Source organism: Eupeodes corollae, chromosome 1, assembly GCF_945859685.1.
Source record: "Eupeodes corollae chromosome 1, idEupCoro1.1, whole genome shotgun sequence".
Taxonomy (NCBI): domain Eukaryota; kingdom Metazoa; phylum Arthropoda; class Insecta; order Diptera; family Syrphidae; genus Eupeodes; species Eupeodes corollae.
In genome coordinates, this window is record NC_079147.1 from 292,811,116 (window position 1) to 292,837,834 (window position 26,719).

Below are 26,719 nucleotides of genomic sequence, written 5' to 3' on the forward strand. Positions count from 1 at the left end.
GTTCTTTCACCTTCTCCCATCTTGCTAAAGAGTTCATTTCTTTGAATTCTTCACAGCACTCAATGCTTTTGCACTTTTTACCACATACTAAACATTCTGCAGTTTGCTTGGTTTGAACGTGAACGTTGACTCTAGCCTCTTTAATCGTCCTATCATTTCGCCCTGTGTCTCTTTTGATGGCAGAATTGAACAATGGCCAAGTCATATCGGAACTTGTTAATACTTCAAAAACTTTCTGCGTTTCCAGTTGTAGCCAGGTGCCGAACGCCAATACACCCCGTGTTTGGCTCTCCAAAGAATATGTAGCCCACCTCATCTTCATATCATTGGTGAGTTTCTTTAAAAGCTCCTTAAGAAGTAACGGGTTGTCATATTGCCCTTCAAGATTTGAGGCCTTCATCACTGCATTGAGATTCGTTACAGCCGTTGAAAATTCAACGATAGACTCTAACTTCTCAGCTTTGACTGTAGGAAGTCTACTTATTTTGTCAATTTGATTCTGCAAAATAATATTTGGTTGCCCGAAGGCCATCTGCAAACAAATCATTATTTGCGGCACACATGACGGCTCAACTAATTGGCTCGAAACTAATTCACGTGCTCTCCCTTTCAGGGCCCTTTGGAAGCGCATTAGATTTTCTTCTACGCTGAATCCGCATGCTTGAGTTGATTGCTCATACATGCGCTTGAAGAGTGGCCATTCTTCTGGGCTACCCGTGAATGTTGGAAGCTCTTTATAAATTTTTCTTGCAGCTAGTTGCCTCGAGTCTAGTTGTGGTGAGTTGAAATACGTTGTTGACGACAGTGGAGCTGGTGTGAAAGCTGATGTGAGCGCTGGATTCGCTGAGGTGAACGATGGAACTGCTGAAGCGAACGCTGTTGTCACTGAAGTGAACGCTGGAGTCATCGAGGTGAACGCTGGAGTCATCGAGGTGAACGCTGGAGTCATCGAGGTGAACGCTGGGATTGTGGAAGTGAATGCTGGAGTCATCGAAGTGAACGGTTGCTGTGGTATGAACGCTGGAGTCATCGAAGTGAACGGTTGCTGTGGTATGAACGCTGGAGCTGATGGCTTGAAGGTAGATGCTGTTGGTTTGAAAGCTGAATCTGCTACTTTGACAGCGGATGGTTTGAATGCTGGAACTGCTGAAGCGATCACGGTTCGACCTCGTTGTTGATCGCCTGACTCACAATCGCCGTCAACTTCTTCATCACTCACCTCGTCTGATAGCTCATTAAAAAGTTCCTCTTGACGTTTAATAAGCTCTTCATCTTTTCGCAAGTTATCGCGTTGTTCCTTTAGGAGGTCCCTTTGTTGTTGCAAGAGATTAAAACGTAGGCTTCGTTGTGACGACCGGCTGTTAATGGACGAGTTCGATCGTCTGCCGGCTTCACTTCCCTCTCTTGCCTCATTCAGTTGTAACCTCGGTTCTGGAAGCGGATTCCCCTCACTGTCTTCATACACACCTATTAATTTTATATACCCATTTTTCATACCTAACCATTTTTTATATGAGCTGTCAATTGTTGTCTGACGCTTTTTATACATAACATTACGCTCAACTTCTTTGATTTGGAGAATAATTTTTTGGTGCAGTGCATCAATTTTTCTCATGTGAATAACTGAGCAATCGTCACAAAACCACTTAAATAATTCCTCTGCCCGACTACTACTTATATCTACGCAATCTAAATGATACCATTTTTTACATACCCCATCGCACAGAACCATCTGGTCGTTGTAGCGTTGTCCACAAATTTTGCATCTCGCATCTCGATGTCGATTTTGGAATCCCTTTTGATTGGACTGCTGCTGTTCATTAAGCACTTCTGTTTGCTGGCGTTGCTGCTGCGGCTGATCATTGAGTTCTTGCGCAGGATTGTCTTGATGCGCTTCTTCTTGTTGCGACGAAGACATGGCACACGGACACGAGTTGGAAACTTTATCGCCAGAAAATTTAAGATTTTGTCATGAAATTAAACTATTACGCAATTTAAGCTCAAACAAACTTTATTTTATTTTAATTGGCTTAAATTTTCGTTTTATTGTACAACTTAAAATATTCATTAATTTTGTATCCGTCTGAATGTATGTGCCGGTGATGTCTTCTCGTCCGAAAAATATAGAAAAACAATATGGCTGTTTCTTGGTTCCGGCATGTTGTGCCAACATAAAAATACAAAAATGGTATATTCAGATTGGTAAGGAATGGCAGCAGCCAGGCAAGAGTCTTAAGTGGTTTTGAGTGTGTTATTTTCTTACACAAACTGCTATGCCAAATCCTTTTCTGACCGAGTTACAAGTAACCTCTCTCGAAGTTCTCTGCCGCCAACACAATGTATCGAAAACAAGTGGCAACATTGCCAAGATGCAATCAGAGAAGCCGCCTCTGATGTCCTGGGTTTCAAACAGCCACCAACAAGGAACCCCTGGTTTGATGAGGAATGTCGGCAGGCAAATGCAGCCAAACAAGAGGCACGCAAAGCGGCGCTGCATAAAAGGACGAGAGCTGCTCGTGAGCTCTTTGAGCAGAAGAGGCGAGAGGAACGCCGACTTCTCAGAAGGAAAAAGAGAGGGCATGAGAAGCTTGCGGTTGAAGATGTTGAGAGGTTTAAAAGCCGGAATGAAGATCGAAAGTTTTTTGAACAGGGGACACGAAATTCACAGGTACATAAACCTAGAACCAAAGGCTGCAAAGACGAAAGTGGAAACATCATAGTGGAACCGCAGTCAATGCTGAGGATATGGAAGCACCACTTCTGCGGACTGTATAACGGCGATGAAGAACTGAATTCCGCTGTCAGGCAGGATGACCCATTCGATATAGACGACGAAAGCCAACAATCCCGTCCTCCCGACTTAGACGAAGTAAAGATTGCTGTATCTAAGCTGAAGTCTTATGAAGCCGCTGGATCGGATGGCCGAGCTCTTTAAAGCAGCTGGAGATAAGTTGGTTAGGAGCATGCACCAACTTATCTGTAAGATATGGTCGGAAGAAAGCATGCCCGATGAATGGAACCTCAGTATTGTTTGCCCGATCTTGAAAAAATGAGACCCTCTAAACTGCATCAACTATAGAGGAATCAGTCTACTTAACATCGCCTATAAAATCTTCTCTGCCGTAATATGTGAACATCTAAAGCCCATCGTCAACAACCTGATAGGTCCTTATCAGTGTGGTTTTAGACCAGGAAAGTCCACAGTTGATCAAATATTCACATTACGGCAGATCCTGAAAAAAAAACCCAAGAACACCAAATCGACATCCACCATCTTTTCATCGATTTCAAGGCCGCATGTGACAGCATATACAGGGACTAGCTGTATAGAGCCATGTCTAGTCCATTTGTGCAGGATGACCATGGAGAATTCACGCTGCTCCATAAAGGTTGGAAACAACTGAACAGAACCTTTTGATGTCAAAAAAGGTTTTAGACAAGGTGATGCGCTGTCATGCGATTTTTTTAACATCGTGCTTGAAAGAATAGTGCAGAGCTCACACGTCAACACTAGAGGCACTATCTTTCAAATGTCTGTCCAATTACTGGCATATGCTGGTGACATTGACATAATCGGAAGAACTCAGCGTGATGTGAATGGGGCTTTTGTGAGTATTGAGGCAGAGGCGGCGAAAATGGGTTTAACGGTTAATGAGGGCAAAACAAAGTACATGTTGTCGTCAAGAAAGGACATACAACAACGCGTTTGGGTCAAAACGTCACAATCGACAGACGTAACTTTGAGGTAGTCAAGGACTTAGTCTACCTAGGCTCCACTGTAAACGCAGAAAACAACACTATTTTAAAATTTATTTGAAGTCGATATCTTTTCTGGTTCTTGAGCTATCGGTAACAAAAAAAACGTCGCGAACATACGTACACACGAACGCACAGACATCTTTCTAAAAAATCTTTTATTTCGACTCTAGGGACCATGAAACGTCAAGAAATGTTAAAATTTTTAATTTGACAAATCGGACCCATTAAAAATATTAATTTAAAACTTAAAAAAGTTAGTAACATAAATTACAGAAATCTGTGCCTGAACCTTTAAATTGAAGCCATTTTTCAGTTGCTCCGCATACCAATCTTAAGTGAAGACATGAATTTAAATACCAATTAAATTAAGTTTTCAAAACTTATTTAATATTAACTGCTCCATCGTGCTTCCGATTAAAATCTCAATCACACACGTTTTTTGAACATTAACGTTTATGCGTGTTTATTATGGTGATGGTCTGCATTTTTTTTTCAAAATTCAATTAGTCATGAGATTGTTTTGAGATTTGGTTGGATAAATATTATGACCAACATTCTCTATGTACGTTAAAACACTCTGTCATATATCTAATGGACTTTGAGTTCATTGTTCCCTTCGGATTTTTTATTATAATTCGCAGTCATTGAAAACACAGAGAGAGCATTCGTTTGGTATTTCAAATTATTTATTTATTTTGTGTTTAATTAATTTGTTTTTGTTTTTGTATTTGTTTTCATCTCAGCTGGTTTTTGTTTTCATCAAAAATACATGAATCATTGTCCCAGAGTTCTTTTTAATTTTTGAGATACAGAACAGAAAAAAGATTGATCAGTACAATATTTTTTTTATTTTTGATTGAAATGAGGCCAAAGTTAAAGAAAGACCTTTTTTAATTATTGTCTTTCACTCTGCCCTCCCCCTGGTATTGGGTTTCTTTACATACGCGTACAATTTGAGTAAGTTGGTCAGTGGGAAAGAATTTTGTTTGAGTGTTCCTGACCTATTATTGAAGCCATCATCCAAATGAGGGGTGATTACGATCAGTTTGTATTCGAAGTGTGTACATGCCACACTTTTGGTTGTTAATGTTTTGTTTATGTTTTGTTTACAATTGTTTTATTTTTCTGTTTCTTGATATTCTTATATTTCCGCACATGTCTCGCATGTAAATTTGTATCTTTTGTTATATTTAAAACCGAATAACAAATATTGGACCTTTAAAATTAGATGACGCAATAACACCAACAAATTTTTCATAATCAAAACACATGTCAATAAACGAAATTACAAAAGAAAAAAGTGCGATAAATCACACTTTTTCATTATAATAGCCCCGTTGATTCATTTGATAAATAATAGATAGGAATGCAAATTGAAATTTTCCTATAAATATCTTTTAGTTAAGGCGTGATAAATGTAAGTACTTGCCTTGGCCACATGTTATCAAACGCATATTGTCATTCCACGGCCACGAACTTCGGATCTGTACGTGGAATGTTAGGTCCTTTAACAGACCACGTGCAGTCGAACAACTAAATGAAACCCTAAACTGCTTCAAGCCATCCAAGGAGTGCGATGGGATGGACAGGCAAGCGCATACTAAAAGACTGTGATGTATACTACGGCGACTGCTACAGAGAACAACGACACCGTCTATTTGGGTGTGGATTTGTTGTTGGAACTAGACTCAGGCAAAAAGTCTGGAGTTTCAACAGTATGAGCTAGGGCATCACGACAATACGCATACGCAATTCGTCAACATAAGCCTAATATGCGCGCATGCCCCAACAGAGGAGAAAGATGAAGACACCAAAAACATATTCTTCGAGCTCGTGGACAAGACGTATGAGCAGTGCCCTGGCGATGACATTAAAATTGTCTTAGGAGATTTTAATATCCACAAGGCGACATGGAAATCTCCTGATCAATCAACCGTCAACCAGATTGACCACGTTTCGATCGACGCACGACACTTCTTCACTACATCGTTGTACGGATATCCCAGTCCAAGCCAAAACAAAGAAATACTGTGAGAAGTTTCGACGTTAGACGGCTACAATTGCAAGAGACTGCCATGTCCTTTTCCGATCGACTCTCAATAACCTTTTAAGGAGTCCTATGCTGCACTGCATTAAGCATTGAAAACCAGTGGCAACATTGCCTTGCAGTCATCAGAAATGCCGCCTCTGAAGTGTTAGATTTCACACGGCCACAACAGCGAAACAACAGGCATACAAAATGGCGCTGAACAAAAGGACCAGAGCTGCTCAGGAGCTCTACCAGCAGAAGAAGAGAGAGGAACAACGGCTTTCTTGATGGAAAAAAAGAGAGCACAAGAAGTGCGCGAACGAGGAGATAGAGGGATGTCACAACAGAAATGAGGTTAGTAAATCTTACCAAAAGGTAAAAAAAACTCCCAAGGGTACCAGCCAAGAACCGAAGCTTGTAAAGACGATCAGGGGAATATCGTAGTGGAACTGCAGTCTATGTTGAGAATATGGAAAGACCACTTCTCCAAATTATATAACATCGATGACGAACCGAATTCCGCTGTAAGGGAGATAGAACCACTCAACCTAGGCGACGCAGATCAACGATTCCGCCTACCCGACCTCGGCCAAGTGAAGATAGCTATATCCAAACTGATGTCAAACAACGCTGCTGGAGCTGACGGCATCGCTGCCGAACTATTTAAAGCAACAGGCGATGACTTGGAAGGGAGCATGCACCAACTCATCTGCAAAATATGGTCGGAAGAAAGCATGCCCGGTGAGTGGAATATTAGCATAGTTTGCCCGACACATAAAAAGGAGACCCTCTAAATTGCGCCAACTACAGACGCATCAGTCTCCTTAACATTGCATATAAGATCCTTTCTGTCGTATTATGTGAACGTCTGAAGCCCTTTGTCATCAACCTGATAGGTCCTTATCAGTGTGGCTTCTGACTAGGAAAGTCCACTATCGACCAAATATTCACACTACGCCAGATCTTGGAAAAAGCCCAGGAGCTTCAAATCGATACCCACCATCTCTTTATCGATTTTAAAGCCACGTATGACAGCATCCATAGGGAAGAGCTCTACCGAGCAATGTCTAGTTTTGGGATCCCTGTCAAACTTATCCGTTTGTGCAGAATGACGATGGAGAATACACGCTGCTCTATCAAGGTCGGAAAAGATCTCACCGATGCATATGATGTCAAAAACTGTTTTAGACAAGGCGATGCACTGTCATGCGACTTCCTTAATATCGTTCTGGAAATAATTGTGCAAAACTCAACCATCAACACTAGAGGCACAATCTTCCAAAAGTCCATCCAATTACTCGAATACGCAGATGATATTGACATAATTGGAAGATCAAAGCGTGATGTCAGTGGAGCGTTTTTGAGCATTGCGACGGAAGCGAAGAAGATGGGTTTAGTGTACAATGAGGGCAAGACCAAGTATATGCTGTCATCAAAAAAGGAAATTGAACAACGACGTCTTGGACAAAACATCACCATTGACAGCTATAACTTCGAGGCAGTTAAGGACTTTATCTACTTAACCTAGGCACCGCTATAAACACAGGCAACGACACCAGCGCTGAAATCAAACGCAGAATAACTTGCAAATCCCTGCTTCTTTGGACTTAGAAGGCAATTTAGAAGTGAAGTCCTCTCTCACTTATCATCCCGGTTCTCATTTATGGCGCTGGGGCCTGGACCCCATCAAAGAAAGATAAGAACGTCTTAGGGTACTTCGAGAAAAAAATTCTTCAGGTGATTTGTGGTCCCGTACGCATAGATGAAGAATGGAGGAGAAGATATAACGACGAACTGTACGGGCTGTACAGCGACACTGACCTAGTTGACAGAATTAAAGTCCAACGGCTTAGATGGGTAGGTCAAGTAGAGCGAATGGACATCAACACTCCAGCCCGCAGTAGATTAAGACCCCAGGTGGGAGACTACCTCAACCAACTTGGCTTGCTAAACTGGAGACAGCTAGTTAGGGACCTATGTAGCTGGCTGGAGACGCATGTTGGTTGAGGCCCAGGTCCGCCCGAACTGTAGCGCCACCTTAAGCATAGCTTCTTGCTGGCAATGTCTTTTAAACAGCTTTCTCATCACACTTCAATAAAAGCATTTTTGTAATACCTTTAAAATTTAAATTGTGTTTGATGATTGGCTTAGATTCAGAAGATCTCTCTTAAAATTGCTTTTAAATTTTCCTCTTTGAGACCTCATTCACAACCAATGTGTGAACGATTAGGTGTGACGTGTGTGTCCCGAATGTCACACCGGGTGTCAGTAGACCAGTGTGCACACAAGTGTAGTTTCTATGGGCCGCTTTAAATGCATCCAGTGGTCGGAAATTATTCGTGAAGACACTTGCGTTTTTTTGTTTTCCATTTCATTCTGTCAAATGAGTTGAAATTGGTGGTCAATTGACGTCTCTTAAATGATACAGAAGACAATCAGGAAACTAATCACGCAATAATGCCGTTATTTGTATTGTGTTGTGTCGATTTTTGGGAAATCTTCATCGAAATTTATATTATCGAAGTCATGATCTTCAATTGACAGCCAAAAAGTAAAGTTTAATATGCGTTCAATTGCTGCTAACGCCAGAAAATGAATAGCACTTCCAGTGTTCAGTGATGAACAACACAGCACAGGATCAATGACGCTTCTAATTTTACCGGTCAATTATGAAGACCAAAATCGTCGTGTAATGCGCGAAAAGTGCTTACACTTTTGTAGTAAGTTTTAATTTAATTTTAACGCACTGTTTGATTGTTGAGCGATAACGTATTTTGTGAAAGTGGCACTCATTCAACAAATATGACACTTGAAATGACAGCTGAATTTGGCAGGTATCAAATGACAGCATTGCCAACTTGGAAGTACGAATTTTTTTCTTCTAAAAAAAGTTTTCTCAAAACGCCTGAAGGAAAAACATCTTTGTTTGACAGTTCGTAGGAAATAAGGGTACAATGATTAGGCATGTTGAAAGTTTGGTAAATATTGTTTTTGAGTGGAAGAGTGCAACTGGGTATTGCCACAGAACATTATTGATAAAAATATAGGTAAAACATCTTCAGGAATGCAAACATTTAGGCATTTAGGAGTAGTTTAACCGAAGATGTATAATTTTCGACCATAGTTCTGTGGCCCATAATTTTTAAAGTTTTTATTTGGATTCTGTCCAAAGGTTGGATTTCAAGTTTTTAACGAATAAAGGAACCTTTTTAAAGGAAGATTATATGCACATTAAATTTACCTAAAAAGCCACTCTTTATTCAAATAGCTTTTATAGCATGGGGAAGATTTCATCAAGCGATGTTAATCACATTGAGCCATAAAAGCTCGTTGATGGCTTTTCACACTATAATATTTTGATTCTTTTAACTTAATTAATTTTATGGCAAACTAAACGTGTTAATTTTTTATTTCGTTTCTTGTATTGGTTTTCTTTAGTGAAAGTTACAGGGACCCGTAACATTCTTCGCGGAGTAAGTGGAGCTTTCCGCAATGGGGAGCTATCAGCGATTATGGGACCATCTGGAGCTGGAAAGAGCAGTTTGTTGAATGCAATATCAGGATTCAGGTAAAATATTTATTTGTTTTTTAAAACGTCATATCATTGGTAATTAATTTGTATTGTTCTTAATTCACTTCTAGCACATCTGGTGTCACTGGACATATAAAAATAAATCGCAAAGACTCCTGTTACATTACCCAAGATGATTGCCATCAAAGTTTGCTAACCGTACAAGAACTCATGAATCTCGCTTGTGATCTTAAACTAAAAAATCGTCAGGGATATCGTGAGTTGATAACAGAAATTCTGGAAAATCTTCATTTAAATCATCGCCGTAATATTACATCGGATCACTTGAGTGGTGGCGAACGAAAACGCCTATCCATCGCCCTTGAATTGGTCGCAAATCCGAACATATTCTTCTTAGACGAACCAACAAGTGGCTTAGATGAAGTGACAGCTGCACAATGTATTCGCTTATTAAGTCGCTTAGCTCGTGAAGGACGAACTATTGTTTGTACAATACATCAGCCATCGGCAACGATATTAAATTATTTCGATAATATTTTTGTATTGGCGAAAGGACAATGTGTTTATCAGGGAACTCCATCGGCGATCATTCCATTTTTGGGACAAATTAATCTCACATGTCCTATGTATTATAGCCCCTCGGATTATAGTAAGTTATAATGTCAAAAATATAAAAGACACATTTGTCACTATCTTCACTTAATTTTTGCAGTTATTGAACTTTGTGACTCCGATGAGGGACATCTCATTCCAACTCTAGCCGAAGTCACACAAAACGGCAAGCTTACATATTCTCCTGCTTCAAACAATTCCCTACCCTTTGAAAAAAGCGAACAAACCGAAATGGTTTTCCGAAATGCCGTTACAACTATGTTCATTGAGGAAAAGTCTAAACGAAGAATACTACCTTGTTGTGCTCTGGATCGTGATGGGGCTTTTGCATTGGTTGAAAAAATAAAAGCCTTTTCCAAGAGAATTACATCGGATAGGGAGAAGATTTCATCGTTTAGACAATTTTATGTCCTGCTGAATATTATGATGTTGAAAATTCTTCGGGCTCGTGTTGCATTGCTTATTCAAATTGTCCACCATACTATGTGTGGATTGTGTTTTGGTAAGTCTTATTCTTTTCTTAACTATCAAATTTGGTTAAAAAATACTTTGCATGTTAACCAAAAACACTATAACTATAACTGTTAAACACTATTCGACAATCGATCAGCGCCCCCTATGTACTGGAATTTCTTGAACACCATCGTATGATTTAGAAATAGCCAGTTAGATAGAATTCTTCTAAAATTGTATTTTAAATTATTCCTTCATTTGTTTTCTTTTTAACATTTGACGTGTGACTTCAATTTCCTCTGACAGTTTTCATAAACCTGCAATGCACTGTACTAGCATTTTTCTAGTTAAGGTCTAGAAGCACTAGTTTTTTACATTTGACAGAAAAAAAAAACAAAATAAAACGAGGATTACATTCTAACAGTCAGAAAAGTGAAGTATTATGATTTATTTGGATTTTTACCGAAAGATTATAGAGGGCGCTAGTCGGTTGTCGAGTCATGTTTTCATTTAGCAAATAGCAAACAAAAGAGAATTTAGAATAATTTTTAATGACAGTTCTTTTAAATTAAATTTTGTTTCTATTTATTTCTATTCCACAGGCATAATATTTTATAAGTCTGCAAATGAAGGCGAAAGAATGTTTGACCATTTGAAATTCTGCATTGGAACCATTTTGACAATTGTTTATACACAAGTTATGGTACCTATTTTGAGTTGTATGTTCATTCCTTATGGTATAGTTTTGTCTTTATAATAATAAATATGTTAAATATATTTTAGATCCAAGTGATGTGAAAATGGTGAAAAAGGAAACATTCAATCGATGGTATACTTTGCCACCTTACTATTTGGCATTGACGCTGTCTCGAATACCTGTTCAAGTAAGTGAATTTTGGAAACAAATCATAAGTTTTCCATCAAGCCTAGTTTACAACCAAGTACAGAAAATCTTTCTTTCTTTAGCCGCACTACACGAATATGTGAAGTGCACTTCCAGACTTAATATTTCTAACGCATGGTATCTCTTTCAAATATTTTACTAACTTCTTTAATTATTAACAATTGTCAACAATATTTTGTACCTGACAATCAAATTATACTTTTCCTTATGTAGATACATTGGCCAACGATAACATCATTAATCATAGCGGTTACGTTCTGACCAGCATCGTTTTTAATTTTAGAATTCCAAATACGGCAGCTTTGTTAATTGACGTATCCATTCAATCAAAAGTGATCTGCAGCGCAAAACAAAAAGAACGATGATTTTCAAAATAAATGTTGACATTGTTGATCGAGCTTCAATGGCTGCGTTCAATCTACTCTTGGATAGAGTATCTTGGATTGGTGGATTTTTAGATACCTTGTTGAACGAGTTGGATAGCTGTAACATTTAAGCTTTCAAGTCAAAATTGTTGTAGGAAAAAACATTTAATGGATAATTCAACTGATTCGTCGGACGCTGATGAATTGATAAGTCAATTTTGAAGTTTAAAAAAATAGATCATAATTACCTTCTTTGATCATAATTACCTTCGGAGGCAAATAGCAAATAGTTTCTTGAAATTCAACCATGTGTTGAATCAGCTGTTCTGTCAGATACCTACAACCTACATAGCCCAGAAATTCTTGGATACCTTTGGATTCTTTTTTTTTGACATCTCAGCTGTTTTTCATTAGCTGTTATTTTATACGTAAAACACTTACAAAAAGGTATTCGGATACCCTATTTTTCTGAGATTGAACAGCCAATCTATTCATTTTGAAATGTCAAAGTCAAACCAAACTAAAATGAATTACTTGACAGCCGTTAAAATGGCCACCAATTAATATATTGTTGCCAACTGAAACTTTTATTACTCTAAAAAAAAACGTTGAAACATTAGTAGCCATTAGTTCAAGATAATGATGTTTCCCATCCCATGTAAGCTTTGCTTTGAAGTAAAATACTTATGTGCTATTCAAAGAAATGCAACATTGTTTTGATTTGTAAAGTGTTTGATTGAATTTTGCATTTTTGTATAGCCTTCGTGGCCATGATAATAGCGTTGATGTCCAATGGAATATCCCTTGTGCAGGTACAAAATTGGTATTCGAGCACTTACTTGTGGTACACCGGCTTCAATGTTCTTAAGATTCGAGTATTTTTAGTCGTACCGCACTAGATATATAAGAGATATTTTCCGAAAACTAATTGAGATATTAAATAGATTTAAACAACATTCAGAAAATAAAAAAATTGTAATTTTCAAAAACATTCCTACAATTTTTAATGTTAAGAACAATATTTACTTACTTAAGGTGGCACTACAGTCCTGTGTGAACTAGGGCCTCACCCAACAAACTTCTCCATCTAGCTCGGTCCCTAGCTAGATGTCTCCAGTTTCACACTCCAAGTTGGGTGAGGTCACCTTCCACTTGTGCGCGCCACCTGATCCGCGGTCTTCCTCCACTGCGCTGTCCTGTGGGTGCGGATTCGAAGACTATCCGGGCCGGAGCATGGGTTTCCATGCGCTCTACGTGACCCAGCCATCTAGGTCGTTGGACTTTTACCCTTCTGGCTAAGTCTACGTCGCTATACAGCCCGTACAGCGTTTGATCTCAGCGCTGGTGTTGTTTTCTGCGTTTACAGCGGATCCTAGGTAGACGAAGTCCTTGACTACCTCAAAGTTACGTCTTTCGATTGTGACGTTTTGACCGAGACGTCGGTGTTGTATGTCCTTTCTTGACGACAGCATGTACTCATTAACCGTTAAACCCATTTTTGCCGCCTCTGCCTCAATACTCACAAAAGCCCCATTGACATCACGCTGAGTTCTTCCGATTATGTCAAAGTCATCAGCATATGCCAGTAATTGGACAGACTTTTGAAAGATAGTGCCTCTAGTGTTGACGTGTGAGATCTGCACTATTCTTTCAAGCACGATGTTAAAAAAATCTCATGACAGCGCATCACCTTGTCTAAAACCATTTTTGACATCGAAAGGTTCTGTTAAGTTGTTTCCAACCTTTATGGGGTAGCGTGAATTCTCCATTGTCATCTTGCACAAACGGACTAGTTTGGAAGTGATGCCAAAACTAGACATGGCTCTATACAGCTCGTCCCTGTATATGCTGTCATATGCGGCCTTGAAACCGATGAAAAGATGGTGCGTGTCGATTTGGTGTTCTTGGGTTTTTTCCAGAATCTGCCGTAATGTGAATATTTGATCGACTGTGGACTTTCCTGGTCTAAAACCACACTGATAAGTACCTATCAGATTGTTGACGATGGGCTTTAGACGTTCACATATTACGACAGAGAAGATTTTATAGGCGATGTTGAGTAGACTGATTCCTCTATAGTTGCCGCAGTTTAGAGGATCTCCTTTTTTCGAGATCGGGCAAATAATTTACAATACTGAGATTCCATTCATCGGGCATGTTTTCTTCCGACCATATCTTACAGATAAGTTGGTGCATGCTTTTAACCAACTTATCTCCAGCTGCTTTAAAGAGCTCGGCGTTCAAGCCATCCGCTCCAGCGGCTTCATTAGACTTCAGCTGAGAAATGGCAATCTTTACTTCGTCTAAGTCGGGAGGACGGGATTGTTGGCTTCCGTCGTCTATGGTCGTCTAAGGTGCCCTAGTGAAAACACCTGTCCCCACCTCTCTCGTTTGCTGCCCCCAACAACTTTCCACTGGGGTTGAAACCCAATCTCCAGTTGAGGTACTAGGCACCCGATGTTCACCACGGGGAGGTGAGAATAGGAGTTGATAGACAGAGGTTGGTTTTGAGAAAAACCTGTGGACGTTCGTGTCCTCTTGAATGCACATGTCTACCATTTGAACATCGAAGAAGTTAAGAACAATATTTAATTTTATAAAATGTTAAGGTAAAATTTTAAATTCCGATGTAGATTCACCATATATCGTTCACATCTGGATCTTCCATAAAAAGTACTTTATCATCTCACGATAACGAACAATATTTACAGTAACTGCCTGATAGGACTCATTTTTGAAAAATACGGCCCGATGATGCCGCTCGCCCATAAACCGCATCAAACAGTCACTCATACATGCACTGGTGTTTTGACACCTCCTACAGACCCGGTTTTTTTTTAAATTGTTGCACGATTTTGATTTTTGCATCAACAGAATTCAATTTTGTTCTCCATTGCAATAAAATAAAATAATTTATTACAAGAATACACTGAAAGAAACATATATGTCCCCCACCCTATCCAATGTATATTAAAACATATTAAACTTAAACATTTTTTTAATTAAACATTTAATTTTACTTTTAGATAATTTTGAACATTGTTTTCCTCTCGCTTACTTATTGGATGGCTGGCATGCCCCCACAAATCTGGCGCTTTTGTTTGTTTTCATTGGTGGGTATTGTAACCTCACTTACTGCCGAAGGAATGGGTCTATGGATAGGTGCCACATTTAGTATAACGGTAAGGCCACAAGATTATTCGAAAATCGATGTTTTTTTTTTTTAATTATATAAAATTAATTTTTCCTTTTAAAACAGAACGGATCAGCTGTTGGACCAATGATGATTGCACCGTTTATGGGGCTTGCAATTTATGGTTTTGATTTTGCCAGCGAAATTCCAACATTTATGAATATACTGATGAAATTTTCATTCATTCGAGTTGGTGCAGTTTCACTTATACTCTCCATATTTGGATTCAATCGCGAAGAATTGGCGTGTAAAGATTTTTACTGTCATTTTGGTGATCCGAAAGTGTTGTTGAGATTTTTGCAAATGGACAAGATATCCATAATAAATGAATTTGGATATTTGATGATATTATTGGTGTTTTTTAGAACTTTACTTTATATAAGTTTAAGAAAACGTTGTAAAACTTAAAATGTAATTGTTAATTATGGTGAAATTTGACTTTTTTAGTTTTAAGTTTTTTTTATTTGTTTTTAATTTTAGTAAAGCATTCTGCCTGTGATAAGATTTTCTTATAATACTATGTGTACACCTAATTATTGTTTAAATTTATGTAATTTTATGGATCTTAATGGAAATAAAGAAACTTGCCCTTTTTTTATAACAAAAAAAATCTCATTATTTTTCTTATTATTTAAAGTTGGCAATACTTTTTTAACTAGTGGCCATTTTTTCAGCGGCTTTTAAGTGATTTGATATTGTGTTGACATTTCAACATGAACGGACAGACGTTAAACAACGGCTTCTAAATTGTGCAGATATTCTTTCTGTTAAGCCATGAAGCTCACTTTTGGTTGAATGGACAGGTCAATAAACAAAGCAGCTGTATTTGGAATGTTGAAAGTCCTCAATTACATGCTAAGACCAAAAATACTCCATTACCAAGATATGCTCATAACTTAAAACTGCATGAAAATAAGCCAACATGTGTTGCATTATGATCTAATGTGTTTATAGGCTGCATTAAATGGGCGCGTTCATTAAGCAAGTGAAAAGGTAATCAATCCGGAAATGTCAAAAAAAGAAATATTTGTGTTTTGGGAAATTTAAATAATTGTTTTGTTTTTAAATACAATGGGGCATATTCATAGATGTTTGCTAAACCCTTGCTAAGATGTTATTAATCAAGTCCAGAGTTTAGGCTATTAATAAATAGATGTAGACCTAAGTTTAGGGCTTAATCTGTGGTTTAACTATAAACATAGCAATTGCTGTATTTAAGCTGTTATTATCACAGCCAAATGTCATATTTGATTTTTGTTTATGAATTGAAAAGCTGAAATTAAACGGTGATTTTTTAAGAGCTTGAGAACTTTAAAAAAAAAACGCATACAATTTTCAAAATCTAATCGATTCTTTATTTGAAACGTTAGATTGGTCCATGACATTTACTTTTTGAAGACAATTTCATTTCCATTTCCATTCGGAAAGTCCAATTTTGGGTAACTTTTTCGAGCATTTCGGCCGGAATAGCCCGAATTTCTTCGGAAATGTTGTCTTCCAAAGCTGGAATAGTTGCTGGCTTATTTGTGTAGACTTTAGACTTGACGTAGCCCCACAAAAAATAGTCTAAAGGCGTCAAATTGCATGATCTTGGTGGCCAACTTACCGGTCCATTCCTTGAGATGAATTGATCTCCGAAGTTTTCCCTCAAAATTGCCATAGAATCGCGAGCTGTGTGGCATGTAGCGCCATCTTGTTGAAACCAAATGCAACCAAGTTCAGTTCTTCCATTTTTGGCAACAAAAAGTTTGTTAGCATTGAACGATAGCGATCGCCATTCACCGTAACGTTGCGTCCAACAGCATCTTTGAAAAAATACGGTCCAATGATTCCACCAGCGTACAAACCACACCAAACAGTGCATTTTTCGGGATGCATGGGCAGTTCTTGAAGGGCTTCTGGTTGCTCTTCACTCCAAATGCGGCAATTTTGCTTATTTACGTAGCCATTCAACCAGAAATGAGCCTCGTCGCTGAACAAAATTTGTCGATAAAAAAGCGGATTTTCTGCCAACTTTTCTAGGGCCCATTCACTGAAAATTCGACGTTGTGGCAGATCGTTCGGCTTCAGTTCTTGCACGAGCTGTATTTTATACGGTTTTACACCAAGATCTTTGCGTAAAATCTTCCATGTTGTCGAATAACACAAACCCAATTGCTGCGAACGGCGACGAATCGACATTTCACGGTCTTCAGCAACACTCTCAGAAACAGACGCAATATTCTCTTCTGTACGCACTGTACGCATTCGTGTGGTTGGTTTAATGTCCAATAAAGTAAACTGAGTGCGGAACTTGGTCACAATCGCATTAATTGTTTGCTCACTTGGTAGATTATGTAGACCATAAATCGGACGTAAAGCGCGAAACACATTTCGAACCAAACACTGATTTTGGTAATAAAATTCAATGATTTGCAAGCGTTGCTCGTTAGTAAGTCTATTCATGATGAAATGTCAAAGCATACTGAGCATCTTTCTCTTTGACACCATGTCTGAAATCCTGCGTGATCTGTCAAATACTAATGCATGAAAATCCTAACCTCAAAAAAATCACCCTTTATATCAAATATCAAATAAAAATGTCAATTGATACCGCAATTGGAAGAAAATATGGATTTCTTAGAGGATTTTAAGTTATTTGGTGTACTGCAAAAGAAAAATATACAAAACAAGCTTCAATTCATTTGAATTAAGCAACACGAATTTATTGGAGGAAATATTTCAACTAATTTTGTAGTTTCATTTTACCAATCTGAATGTCTTGACTATGTGGACATTTACTTAGTGAAAGCCTACAATGGACGCGTTCAATTTCAGACCGAAAGGGTATCTGGATACCTTTTTACATTTAAAATAGCAGCTGTGATGTCAAAAGAGGAAAGGATACAAAATAAATGAAGTCCAACATTTAGCTTGCCTATGTATAAGCGGATTGCTTCGCCCGACCTCATCTGCGGCACTGGACACCCTAATCTACCTAACACCTCTTGATATACTTAGCAAACAAATAGCTGCAACCTCTGTTATTCACTTCAAAGCTTCATTGCAGTGGATTAACAAAAACATTGGCCACTCCGTAATTCTTAATTATTTAGAATCAATTTAAAATCACACCGAATACACTATCCCATGCAACTGCAATTCGACAGAAACTTGCAAATCGTTCTGGGATAATAAGGTATTCCTTGATGATTAGTCAGTAAACATTTACACAGAACAGATGGCTCAAAAACATATGATGGGGTTGGTGGAGGTTTGTCCTCTGAACTGAACGACTGAATTTGATTCTTTCATTCTGCCTTCCTAGTCATTGTATCGTGTTCTAGGTGGAACTTTTGTTGATAAAAGAAGTCTTGTTCTGGCTTAAGGAAAACGTGATATCAACATCTGATATCCGTATTTTCTCAGAAACTCAGGAAGCTATCAAATCTCTGGACTCTGTCTCTACAAACTCTATAACAGTCCATAACTGTAGATTACACAGAAAAACAAAATAAACCGTTTTTTGTGTTGCATGACATTTTTTTACCGTTGTTTACTAATTTGGGTTCTCTGATTTCAAATCTACTCTCAGATTTTTTGTAGCAGCTCTAGTTAGTAAGATACGGGTACCGTTAAGTAGTCGATAGTTTCTATTAATAGCGGTGTAACTTAAGTAGTTCCTTTACAAATTTCATTATGTCTTCCTCAAGAAGGACGTGTTTAAATAACCTTGATTGTTTTTGTGTTATTTGCGGAGGATATATGTTCCAAAAATTTCGTTTAAATGTGTCGGACTTTGTGAAAAAAGCATACTTCGACTACTTTGGGTGTCCGTTGCCATCAAATGCTAAACCTTGGATACCAAGTCAGGCATGCAAAAGTTGTGTTGAATCTTTTGCGGCTGTGGGCAAACAAAAATAGACCCACTTTTAAGTACAAAGCTCCTATGATTTGGCGTGAACCATCCAACCATCATGACGACTGTTATTTCTGTGTAATGAAAATCATAGGAATAAACCATAAAAATTGCTCTAAGTGGATATATCCCAACTTAAAATCTGCCATAAGACCAGTAACAGGGAAAAAGATTTATTTCCTTTCTTTACTTTGCGGAATGAGAAATTTTATCCCGAATAGGGTGAAATCTATTAAACCCAAAGAAAACTCATGGTTTGATTCGAGCTGTAAAGAGGTTATTAGGATCAAAAATGTAAATTTCCGGAATTACAAAGCCAACCCAACTGAGGAAAACCGGAATAAGTTCAAACAAGCTAGAAAGACCTGTAACGGACATATACGACGCATTAAATTTTTGCATGACCAGAAATTACGGCAAAAAATACTACAATGTCCCAATGGTAGTAAAACTTTCTGGTCATTTGTAAAAAATGTGCGCAACACTACGTCATCGTCAGTTCCTACGCTCGTTTATAATGACACTCCCTACGTAAGCGCGATTGATAAAGCCAATTTGCTTGCAGCACAGTTTGCTGTTAATTCGATGCTGCCAGTGAGTGACATGACTCCGCCTGTACTTGAAAGCGTGAACGATTCTATGGGACGGATCTTCTTTCGCACTCGTTCAGTTACTAGAGTACTTAAAAATCTTGACATTCACAAATCCGCTGGCCCGGATAGTATCCCCGCTATTGTTCTGAAGAGGTGTTCTTCAACGCTGGCAAAACCACTGCGTAAACTTTTCCATCTGTCCTACGCTACAGGTCTCTTTCCGAGTGGATGGAAAACTGCATTTGTCCAGCCTGTTCCTAAAAAAGGCGAATCCTCCTCACCATCTAACTATCGTCCAATTGCACTTTCGTCCCTTCTTTCCAAGGTCATGGAAACACTGATCAATTTTCAGCTTAAGAAATATCTTGAAGAACGGAAGCTTCTTAATGACCGGCAGTATGGCTTTCGTTGCAATAGATCCACTGGTGATCTCATGGTTTATCTCACCGAACAGTGGAACAAATCTTTACATCGTTTTGGAGAAAGTAAGATTATTGCACTTGATATTTCAAAGGCATTTGATAGAGTTTGGCACGAAGCTCTCTTATCGAAAATGCGTGCATTTGGTATTGATGAATCACTTCTTCGTTGGGTTAAAAATTACCTTTCGGACCGTTCAATTCAAGTAGTCTTGGACGGGTTCAAATCTGATATCCACAAAATAAACGCTGGTGTGCCTCAGGGCTCCGTTTTGTCTCCGACACTTTTCCTTATTTTTATAAATGATCTTTTGTCTGAAACTTCTAACCCACTTAATTGTTTCGCTGATGACAGTACCCTCAGCTTTTCATATTCGTTTCTAGATTCTCATCCTTGTTCTTCGGATGTGGACTACCAACGGCAGCGAATGATGAGCTCATTAAATTCTGATCTTGACAGCATTGTCCAATGGGGAATCAAAAACCGTGTAGAATTTAATGCTTCGAAAACTCAATGCTGTCTACTGTCACAAAAGCGTAACCTTTCCCCTATGCCACTATCCATGAGTGGTACTTGCATCGAGGAGACTGAACAGCTTTCAGTCTTAGGTATGTGCATTACAAACCACTTGTTGTGGAGTGATCACATATTTGACATCGCCAAAAATGCTGCTAAGAGTTTAGGTTTTCTTCGAAGGTGCAAGAAGTTTTTTACTCCTACTGATCTGGCTATAATCTATAAAGCCTATATTCGTCCGAAACTCGAGTACAATTCCCATATCTGGGCAGGTGCTCCTATAACCTACTTGAGTCTCCTAGACAGAATTCAAAAGAGAGCTCTAAAAATGATAGGTGACCGTTGTCTAACTGAAACTTTTGTATCTCTCGAGCACCGTCGTAAGGTTTCATGCCTGTCATTATTTTATCGCTACTTTCATAAACAATGCTCTAATGAAATAGCCAGTTGCATTCCTCCCCTCAAACAATTCAACCGTAATACCCGTTCCTCTAGGAATGCTCATCAGTTTACCCTTGAGCCCAATTTCGGACGTACTGTAAAGTACAGATATTCCTTCTTCAGCCGCACCACACGAATGTGGAATGCTTTACCAGACTCAATGTTTCCCACTCATTACAATATTCAGACATTCAAAACCAATGTGCATCGGTATCTCCTTTCTAATCCTATCCTCCCTTCTTAATTGCTCGCACTGTGATTTATCATGATAAGGGTATTCATATCCCCTTGAGTGCGCGTATAATATAAAAAAAAAAAAAAAAAAAAAAAAAAGATAATTTTGTGTTTTGTACTGATATTCCGGGTCTAATGAATGCAATGGGATTAAAAGAGTATCATCCAGAGCAGTGGCTGTTGTTCATTGATTCGTCAAAATGAAGTTTGAAATGTGCACTTTTACATAATGGCAACAAACTTGGTTCCTTACCTATTGCTCATTCTACAAAGGTTAAAGAAGAATATCCTACAATATCTTTAGTTCTCGACAAAATTAAGTACAAGGAACACATCTGGGTTTTATGTGTTGATTTAAAAATGGTAAATTTTCTCCTGGGCCAACAAAGTGGCTATACAAAATACCCCTGTTTCCTATGCCTATGGGACAGCCGAGCTAAAGCTGAGCATTGGACAAAAAGAGAATGGCCTTCCAGGGAGGCTTTGATTCCCGGTAAGCAAAATGTAATTAATGCTCCACTGGTATCCAGAGACCGAATTATATTGCCTCCTTTGCATATAAAACTGGGGTTGATAAAACAGTTCGTAAAAGCTCTAAACAAAGATGGCGAATGTTTCAACTACATTGTAAAAGTGATTCCAAAATTGAGTAGTGAGAAAATCAAGAGTGGTATTTTCGATGGCCCACAAATCAGGAAGTTGATAGATGATACAAATTTCATCAACTATATGACAGCTGTCGAGAAATCTGCATGGGAAGAGTTTGTGTGGGTAGTGAAGAATTTTTTGGGTAATAGGAAGTCTGACGGCTACATTCAGCACGTCGAGCAGTTGCTGATACACTTCCAGCGGCTTGGATGCAACATGAGCATCAAGCTTCAATACCTTCACAGCCATCTAGACTATTTTCCTGAAAATCTCGGCGACCTAAGCGAGGAACAGGGAAAACGCTTTCACCAGGATATTCGCACTATGGAGGAAAGGTATCAGGGGTACTGGAATGAACATATGATGGCTGATTATTGTTGGAGCATACAAAATAGTTCTCATAATACATCTTACTCCAGAAAATCCAAAAAACGAAAATTCAGTATAAATATGTTTAATAAATTTTTTAAACTTAAAATATGTGCATTTTCAATGAAAAATCCTATCCCTTCATTACTCCAAAACTAAAGCTGCCACATAAAAACAGCATATATTTTTTAAATCAGCGTGGAAAAATTATTCAGATTCATTTAAGAAATCTCATGCAACAAACATGCTGTTTTCCAGTGTTATCTCTAATGAAAATGGAACAACAGTTTAATATTCACTTTTGCTGATTGCCGGGCCATAGAAAAATTCCAAGAAAATGTAAAGCATAAACTCGCCAGGGATGGTATGTCAGTACAACCCACGTTTGTTTAATGCTGGCATACCAATCGCTACATGTAAATTATTGCTAACGCAAGACGGCATGAAGAAGGCAAACACAAGGTGGAATAAGATCATCTCGTGTCAGGTCAGAAAAACATCTGGCATTTACTAGATTTAAAACGTTCAAGGTACTTGCTATCTGCAAGCAGATAACATATAAGCTCGATAAACGCCATGCGGCTAGGTGTATTCCCAAATGATTTTAACAGAAGCTGAATGGATGAGAAAGATGAAGAAACATTTCTTCACCTCCTCTTTTCATGCCCTGCTTTAGCTCAAAAACGCAAGAATTATGTATTAGAATTCTTCTATAACGATCTAAACGATCTCAAACTGGTTTCACTGGGCTATAAGGGATGGGATTTGAATAATTACTTACTTACTACAGTCCGGGGCGGACCTGGGCCTCAACCAACATGCGTCTCCAGCCAACTCGGTCCCTAGCTAACTGTCTCTAGTTTCGCACACCAAGTTGGTTGAGGTCCTCACCCACCTGGGTGCGGCACCTGAGTCACGGTCTTCCTCTACTGCGCCGTCCCTCGGGATTGGATTCGAAGACCTTTCGGGCTGGAGCGTTGATGTCCATTCGTTCTACATGACCTAGCCATTTAAGCTCCACTGACATCTCGCTTTGATCTTCCAATTATGTCAATATCATCGGCGTATCCGAGTAACTGGATGGAGCTTTGGAAGATTGTGCCTCTAGTGTTGACGGTTGAGTTTTGCACAATTCTTTTCAGAACGATGTTGAATAAGTCGCATGACAGTGCATCGCCTTGTCTAAAACCTTTTTTTGACACCAAATGCAGCGGTGAGATCTTTTCCGACCTTGATAGAGCAGCGTGCATTCTCCATCGTCATTCGCACAAACGGATAAGTTTGACAGGGATGCCAAAACTAGAAATTGCTCTATAAAGTTCTTCCCTATGGATGTTGTCATACGCGGCTTAAAAATCGATAAGGAGATGGTGGGTATCGATTTGAAGCTCCTGGGTTTTTTTCCAAGATCCGGCGTAGTGCGAATATTTGGTCTATAGTGGACTTTCCTAGTCTGAAGCCACACTAATAAGGACCTATTAGGTTGTTGACGAACGGCTTCAGACGTTCACATAATACGGCAGAAAGGATCTTATATGCAATGTTAAGGAGACTGATGTCTCTGTAGTTGGTGCAGTTTAGAGGGTCTTCTTTTTTATTTATCGGGCACTCTATGTTGAGATTTCACTCATCGGGCATGTTTTCTTCCGACCATGTTTTGCTCCCTACCAGGTCTTTGCCTGGTACTTTAAAAAGTTCGGCAGCGATGCAATCAGCTCCAGCAGCTTTGTTTGACATCAGTTTGGATATAGCTATATTCACTTCATCGAGGTCGGGTAGGCGGAATCGTTGATCTGCGTCGCCTAGGTTGAGTGGTTCTATCTCCCTTATAGCGGAATTAGGTTTATCATCGCCGTTATATAATTTGGAGAAGTGGTCTTTTCATATTGTCAACATAGACTGTGGTTCTACTAGGATGTCCCCCTGATCGTCTTAACCGAAGTTCGTTAGCTTTTGGTAAAATTTACGAAACTCATCGATCACGCGCTTCTCATGCTCTCTTTTCTTCTATCAAGGAAGCCAGTATTCCTCTTTCCTCTTCTGTTTGTAGAGCTCGCGAGCAGCTCTGGTCCTCCTGTGAAGCGCCGTTTTGTATGCCTCTTGCATCGCTGCGTTCGCTTGTCGGCATTCGTCGTCAAACCAGGGGTTTCGCTGTGGTGGCCGTGTGAAACCTAGCACTTCAGAGGCGGCATCTCTGATGGCTGCAAGGCAAAGTTGCCACTGGTTTTCAATGCTTAATGCAGGCAGCATAGGACTCCTTAAGAGGTTATAAGAGACTCGATCGGAAAAGGACATGGCAGTCTCTTGTGATTGTAGCCGTCTAACGTCGAATCGTTTCACAGTACTTCCTTGTTTAGGCTTAGACCGGGATATCCGTAGCCGTACCTCGGCTACAACTAGGTAGTGGTCCGAGTCAATGTTGGCCCCTCGAAATGTTCGGATATCCTGTATACTGGAGAAGTGTCGTGTGTCGATCGCAATGTGGTCAATCTGGTTGACGGTTGATTGATCTGGTGAAGTCCAAGTTCCTTTGTGGATGTTGAGGTGTTAAAAACGCGTGCTGGCTACCATGACGTTTCGCCCCGCAGCAAAATCTATGAGCCTGAACACGTTGTCGGAAGTGTTGTCGTGCAGGCTGTATGTACGAACTTTCCGAGAAGCTATAATCGACTCGGGCCACTACCTCGTTGTAGCCAAGGTAGCACTTCAGATTTCCAGACCCAAGTCAAAACAGGGAGGTGCTGGGAGAAGGTACAACGTCGAACAGCTACAATCGCCAGAGATCGCCAAATCCTTTTCCGACCGTGTTACAAGGTACCTCTCTCGAAGTTCTCTGCCGCCAACACAATGTATCGAAAACCAGTGGCAACATTGCCAAGTTGCAATTAGAGAAGCTGACTCTGATGTGCTGGGTTTCAAACAGCCACCAACAAGGAACCCCTGGTTTGATGAGGAATGTCGGCAGGCAAATGCAGCCAAACAACAGACACGCAAAGCGGCGCTGCATAAAAGGACGAGAGCTGCTCATGAGCTCTATGAACAGAAGAGGCGAGAGGAACGCCGACTTCTCAGAAGGAAAAAGAGAGGGCATGAGAAGCGTGCGGTCGAATCTGTTGAGAGGTTTAAAAGCAGGAATGAAGTGCGAAAGTTTTATGAACAGGTGAAATGAAATTCACAGGTACATAAACCTAGAACCGAAGGCTTATCAGTGTGGTTTTAGACCAGAAAAGTCCACAGTTGATCAAATATTCACATTACGGCAGATCCTGGAAAAAAACCAAGAACACCAAATCGACACCCACCATCTTTTCATCGATTTCAAGACCGCATATGACAGCATCTACAGGGACGAGCTGTATAGAGCCATGTCTAGTTCCTGCCCTGCCAAAGTAGTCCGTTTGTGCAGGATGACCATGGAGAATTCATGCTGCTCCATAAAGGTTGGAAACAACTTAACAGAACCTTTCGATGTCAAAAATGGTTTTAGACAAGGTGATGCGCTGTCATGTGGTTTTTTTAATATCGTGCTTGAAAGAATAGTGCAGAGCTCACACGTCAACACTAGAGGCACTATCTTTCAAAAGTCTGTCCAATTACTGGCATATGCTGATGACATTGACATAATCGGAAGAACTCAGCGTGATGTCAATGGGGCTTTTGTGAGTATTGAGGCAGAGGCGGTTAATGAGGGCAAAACAAAGTACATGCTTTCGTCTAGAAAGGACATACAACACCGACGTTTTGGTCAAAACGTGACAATCGACAGACGTAACTTTGAGGTAGTCAAGGACTTCGTCTACCTAGGCTCCGCTGTAAACGCAGAAAACAACACCAGCGCTGAGATCAAACGCAGAATAACTCTTGCTAACCGCTGTTTCTTTGGACTAAGAAAGCAATTGAGTGTTGCTATATAAGACCCTTATCATCCCCGTCCTGCTATACGGTGCAGAAGCATGGACCATGACAAAAGCGGATGAAAGCACCTTGGGTCGCTTCGAGAGAAAAGTTCTTCGTGTGATCTACGGTCCCGTATGCATCGAAGGGGAGTGGAGGAGAAGATGGAACGACGAGTTGTACGGGCTGTACAGCGAAGTAGACTTAGCCAGAAGGGTAAAAGTCCAACGACTAAGATGGCTGGGTCACGTAGAGCGCATGGAAACCAATGCTCCGGCCCGGAAAGTCTTCGAATCCGCACCCACAGGACAGTGCAGTAGAGGAAGACCGCGGATCAGGTGGCGCGCACAAGTGGAAGGTGACCTCACCCACCTTGGAGCGCGAAACTGAAGACATCTAGCTAGAGACCGAGCTAGATGGAGAAGTTTGTTGGGTGAGGCTCTAGTTCACACAGGACTGTAGCGCCACCTTAAGTAAGTAAGTAAGTTCAAGAACCCCTTAGAAAAATCTACGACGCGACGTTGTGGATGGTCTGCTGGCTTCAGTTGTTGTGTTAGCTGGACTTTGTATGGATGTGGGTGTAGTTCCTAATACAAAATACACCATAATCTGCCGTAAGACAGTCGTAATTTATGAGAACAACAAGGAATCAACACATTGGTTTCGTCGGCAACATTTTCACTTACAGCAGCGATTAGATGTCGTGGTTACAGATGTGTAATAGTTAAGCGATCCCTTCCAAGTAAATTAAAAAAATTAGTCAATAAAAACTGAACTGAACTAAGATGTAAACCATCAAAGCTACCCCCAGCAGATTTATAAGATCTGAGTACCATCAGTTTTTCAGATAAACTCTCAA

General features: G+C 39.6%; 1 protein-coding gene across 4 annotated transcripts in view; it reads left to right on the top strand.

Moving 5' to 3' along the window:
• Positions 1–15,458, top strand: part of LOC129940331 (ATP-binding cassette subfamily G member 4) — a 100,859-nt gene extending 85,401 nt beyond the window's left edge. For all 4 annotated transcript variants that reach the window (XM_056048635.1, XM_056048637.1, XM_056048638.1 and 1 more), the window contains 7 exons: positions 9,227–9,356; positions 9,431–9,969; positions 10,033–10,434; positions 10,988–11,104; positions 11,169–11,269; positions 14,681–14,836; positions 14,914–15,458. In XM_056048635.1, the coding sequence (XP_055904610.1) occupies positions 9,227–9,356; positions 9,431–9,969; positions 10,033–10,434; positions 10,988–11,104; positions 11,169–11,269; positions 14,681–14,836; positions 14,914–15,255 (1,787 nt within the window). In that variant the 3' untranslated portion in view covers positions 15,256–15,458. The remainder of the gene's footprint in view (positions 1–9,226; positions 9,357–9,430; positions 9,970–10,032; positions 10,435–10,987; positions 11,105–11,168; positions 11,270–14,680; positions 14,837–14,913) is intronic.
• Positions 15,459–26,719: the final 11,261 nt, after the last annotated feature.